The sequence below is a fragment of the Ipomoea nil genome, unplaced genomic scaffold (genome assembly GCF_001879475.1).
Source record: "Ipomoea nil cultivar Tokyo-kokei standard unplaced genomic scaffold, Asagao_1.1 scaffold0704, whole genome shotgun sequence".
NCBI lineage: Eukaryota > Viridiplantae > Streptophyta > Magnoliopsida > Solanales > Convolvulaceae > Ipomoea > Ipomoea nil.
Genome location: NW_017617132.1, coordinates 15,207 through 19,532, shown reverse-complemented (window position 1 = coordinate 19,532; position 4,326 = coordinate 15,207). Strand labels below are relative to the sequence as shown.

General features: G+C 37.1%; 1 protein-coding gene across 1 annotated transcript; it reads right to left on the bottom strand.

Moving 5' to 3' along the window:
* Positions 1-570: 570 nt before the first annotated feature.
* On the bottom strand, positions 571-2,222 carry LOC109176324 (aldehyde oxidase GLOX1-like). Its single transcript, XM_019325762.1, has 3 exons — positions 1,831-2,222; positions 1,589-1,746; positions 571-1,500 (listed from the first exon to the last, which is right to left on the bottom strand). The coding sequence occupies exons 1-3, from the start codon at positions 2,143-2,145 to the stop codon at positions 726-728; spliced, it is 1,248 nt and encodes a 415-aa protein (XP_019181307.1). The 5' UTR covers positions 2,146-2,222; the 3' UTR covers positions 571-725.
* Positions 2,223-4,326: the final 2,104 nt, after the last annotated feature.

Below are 4,326 nucleotides of genomic sequence, written 5' to 3'. Positions count from 1 at the left end.
CCTGCAAACCTCTACCTTCCTCCCACTTCAATTTCTTTATTATTAATTTATGTAAAGAATTTAAGAACTGTGCTCATAAGTTCTTATAGAAAATGTTGTACTGTATATATTATTATATGGTACTCTGTACAAGATTACAAAATAAAAAAAAAAATCAATGCCCATCGTCTTCTATTCTATAGGTTGGATTCCCCACTCTAAGGGACCCCCCACCCCTCACACCGTAGTTCGTCTGCACTATAAAAAGATACAAATCACGATAATTCAATGACTCAATCAGCATGTAAGGCTAATTGCACCCAAATACTGTCAACACTGAACAAGCGAGCCCGTATCTTCTATTCTGTTCTATTTAATATGCACCACAATCCTTGCTGGGTACGCCACGGTGCACAACAAAGATCAGTAATAGCCTGGTGGTGCAAGCTTGCCAGAGGACGGCGCCACGGCGGAGATGGTATCCTTGCCACAGAGGTGAGTCCCAAAATCAGCATCCTTTGGCCCTCAGAGTACCCGTGAGTGGTGAAAGGCGGCGGATACATGGTAACTTAATACTAGACATGTCGCCGCATCATCTAGCTTGAAATGGATATTGAAATTCTTTCCATAAACCAATTCCGTTTGGGAAAGCTTCTCCACGATCTGCGGCCGAAACTTTTGCAGTGCGGGGGCTAAGTACGGCGGCGAGAATTTCTCGACGCGCATGTCGGTTGGGTATTTGGCTTTCATATCGTAGGAATCGTGGGTGTTACTTCCGCTACTAAGATCTTAGCGTCGGGCAAAACCGCAGAAGTGGAATGGTACATTCTGGCAATTTTTGTTGGTGTCAACTCAGTAAACCTTTCCCCTTTCGGTTTATCCGGGCTGTAAAGCACCGGAGTGAAATTTGGTTCCTCCGCCCCGTCCCAACCAGAGGTCCCGGTTTTCGCGCCATTAATTATGAGGACATTCCCATCGGGGAGAATCAACATATCTCCCATAACCCTCCCCGACGGCATCTCCTCAATTTCCCACTTGGCCCCTTCCTGATTCGCAACAATCCTGCCGCAATCCTTTAACGCCGGCGGAAATTGCCTCGGCGGATGCTCCGTGACCTTGAAGGCTTCGTGTGTATTGCCGCCGCAAACCAAAACCTCCGCCTTCACAAAATCATTCGCTTTGGTGAGTTTGAGAGGAAGAAGCGCGGATTGCCCCGAGGCCGGGTAGTTCCGGGACCCCCCTGGCAGCTTAGGAAGCTCCCGAATCGTCTTTCCGGTTCTAGGGTTGAAAATAATGGAGCGATCGTTGGCGAAGAGGAAGACATTGCCGTCGGGGAGGAGGTACACAAATGGATACAAATTATTCTCCAGAAAGCCGTCGGTGGTTTCCTCGAGCAGCCGAAGCGGAAATTGTTTGTTCGGGAATTTAAGCTGATCTGGCGGGACAATTTCATAGTTGTGAGATTTTCTTCCTCCCACCACGATAAAATCACCATTTTCCAAGACTTGTTGAGAAGCATACCTGCCAGTTCAGTTCAACGTAGTAAATTAAATTAAATTAAATTAAATTAATTATTATAAGATCAGAATTTGAAAATAATAATGCTTACCATCTGTTTGCAGAAAGTCCAACATCTTCCTTGAAATCGCATAAATCGCAGGGTTCCAGGATTCTAATTCCTCGAAAACCTTTGTCGTAGCCTCCGGTGCTTATCAATTTTCCGGTGCTCGACAGCCCTCCCGACGAGCACCATGTATTCAGGCTCAACTAAACATACATGCATAAAAACAATATAATTAATTAATTAATGAAATAAATTGTACCCAGGCCAGGCCAGTATTATATATATACCTTGAGTGTCTTGACAACTTTAGCGGTGTCGAGATCATAGGTAACGCCATGAGCCCAGCAGTCTTCACGGCCCTTATCATCTTTTCTGCACCACTTAGGATTCTGCATCAGTGCGGAGCGACCAAGATTAATGGCGTCATACCAGACAACCCTGTTGTTTGTCATCAACTGCATGTGCATGGCGGAAACACCCACGTTTTCAGTTACAGTTTGCCAGCTCGAGGCTGAAGGATTCATCTCCAAATCTGGTTTCCCATAGGCGCTGCAAACAAACAATACAAGAACATAATAATAAGCTACTGTTATTGACGCCATTGGAGAAACACGATCTTTTATTTATATCTAGCTTCTCCAATGGACTAATTCTTTTTATTTATTTCTCGATGTTCGATGTTCGATGTTCTTCGTCCTGCCTACCTCTTCACATATATATACTTGCATTATTGCGCTACTCAGATTCAAATGCCTACAATTATGGATATCCACTATTATTATATACAAACAAACTACCTAGCTCTTGCCTCATGCCCATCAAATTTTATTTTCTCAGCTCTCCCCTCCCCTCCCCTCCCCTCTTCTTTTTATTTTATTAAAATGTTAAGTTAATTAATTCATGGACAATTTTACATAATGCAATCAAACATTAGAAAGGAAAATGCATGTTTTCTGGAAATTAAAATAACTTATTTTCCAGAAGTCATTTTCCTGCCGCAGAAGTCATTTTTCTACAGCTTTCTAAACGAACCAAAAGAAATTTATGATGCAAGTATCTCTCTTACTAGGATTTAAAAAAAAAAAAAAAAAGATTATGAAATTTAGTGACTAATATTAGTTAATCCAATTAAGTTAAAACTAGAGTTAATTCTATTTTTTGTCATAGATTTATAGATGGCTTGACTATCGGATTTAAGTCCTTCATGGTGTTAATTTCTCCTGTGTTAAGCGATCTGCGAATCGTGCTGCCCACATTGGTGCTCGGGAAGCCGTTTCTGAGTTAGGTTGAGGGGAATGGTTTGACATTCCACCTCATTTTCTTGTTGATTGTCTTAGCTTGCTTCTAATTTAATGAATTAAGTCCTTTAGCTCAAAAAAAATAAAAAATTGGTCATGCAACAATAACACTAGGACTAAATGTGCATGTTCTAATAAATAAAAAAAATAGACTAAAAATGGGCTGTCACCTATAAATTTAAGACAAAAATAGAATTAACTCTTAAAACTAATATCATATATAAATCTTCTTTCCTCATCCTCTCATTCTCCTTCTCTTCTCCTCCTCCTTCTTCTCCTTTTTTTTTTTTTTTTTAAAAAAAAAAGGTATTTTAATAAAAAGTTTAACATAAATTTGATCACTTTAGCCATTTTATCATGTCAAAAAATGCTAAAAAATTACATTATGTTCTTAATCCAAAATGCTAAACATTCGTGTTACGGTTAAAGCAACATTTTTGACTTGATATTTTGATTAAAAAAAAAAACATATCTCTTTTTTCAAAGCCTTATTATTATAAATGTTACTAAATTATTAAATAAAAAAAGAAATAATTAACTTAAGAGTTAAGACTATCACAAAATGATATAGTAAATTATCTCTTTCCAATTCATAAAGAGATGTGAAATGCATGATTTACGTACTCACTTACTATACAATATGAAAATTTGAGCACACGTCTCTCTTTTTATTGAGGATTCCATGCTCCTTTGAAAGTAAAATTAGTAATGAAAGGTCTCACGTAATGAAATTAACTCTTAAAACTAATATCATATATAAAGAGTTAATTCCATTGAAGATCCCTTGTCTTTGGTGACAATTTCAAATTTAGTCACAGACTATCATTTTTGTCATTTAACATCCCAGACTATTATTTTTTGGACGCTTTTAGTCCGTCTCATGACTTTTCTTATTTTTAGTAAGTGCATTTTTGTCTCTTTAAATTTTTCTTTTGTTATTTTTTCAATTTCAACTGCTTTAATTGGTTTAGAAATTTACGAAAAGCCGGTTGAAAAATATAGTTAGAAAAAAATCACAGGTTACCTAAAGCCCTAAACTAATTAAACCGGTTGAAACCGAAATAAAATAACAAAATAAAAATGTGTAAAGACAAAAAAAAAAAAAAAAAAAAAAAAAAAAAAAAAAAACCCTTACTAAAAATATGAAAAGTCATGACAAGGACTAAAAGTGTCCAAAAAATGATAGTCTGTGATGTTAAATGACAAAAATGATAGTCTGGGACTAAATTTTAAATTGACACCAAAGACAAAGGACCTCAAAAGGAATTAACTCCATATATAAATCTTCTTTCCTCTCCCTTGGCTTCCTCTTCCTCTCATTCTCCTCCTCCCCTTCTTTCTAACCACTCATTCTCCTTCTTCTTCCTCTCCTTTAAAAAAAAAAAAAAGCATTTTAATAAAAAAGTTCAACATAAATGTGATCACTTTAGTCATTTTATCATGTCAAAAATTGCAATGGGCACCAATTTTCATTATGTATTTAAT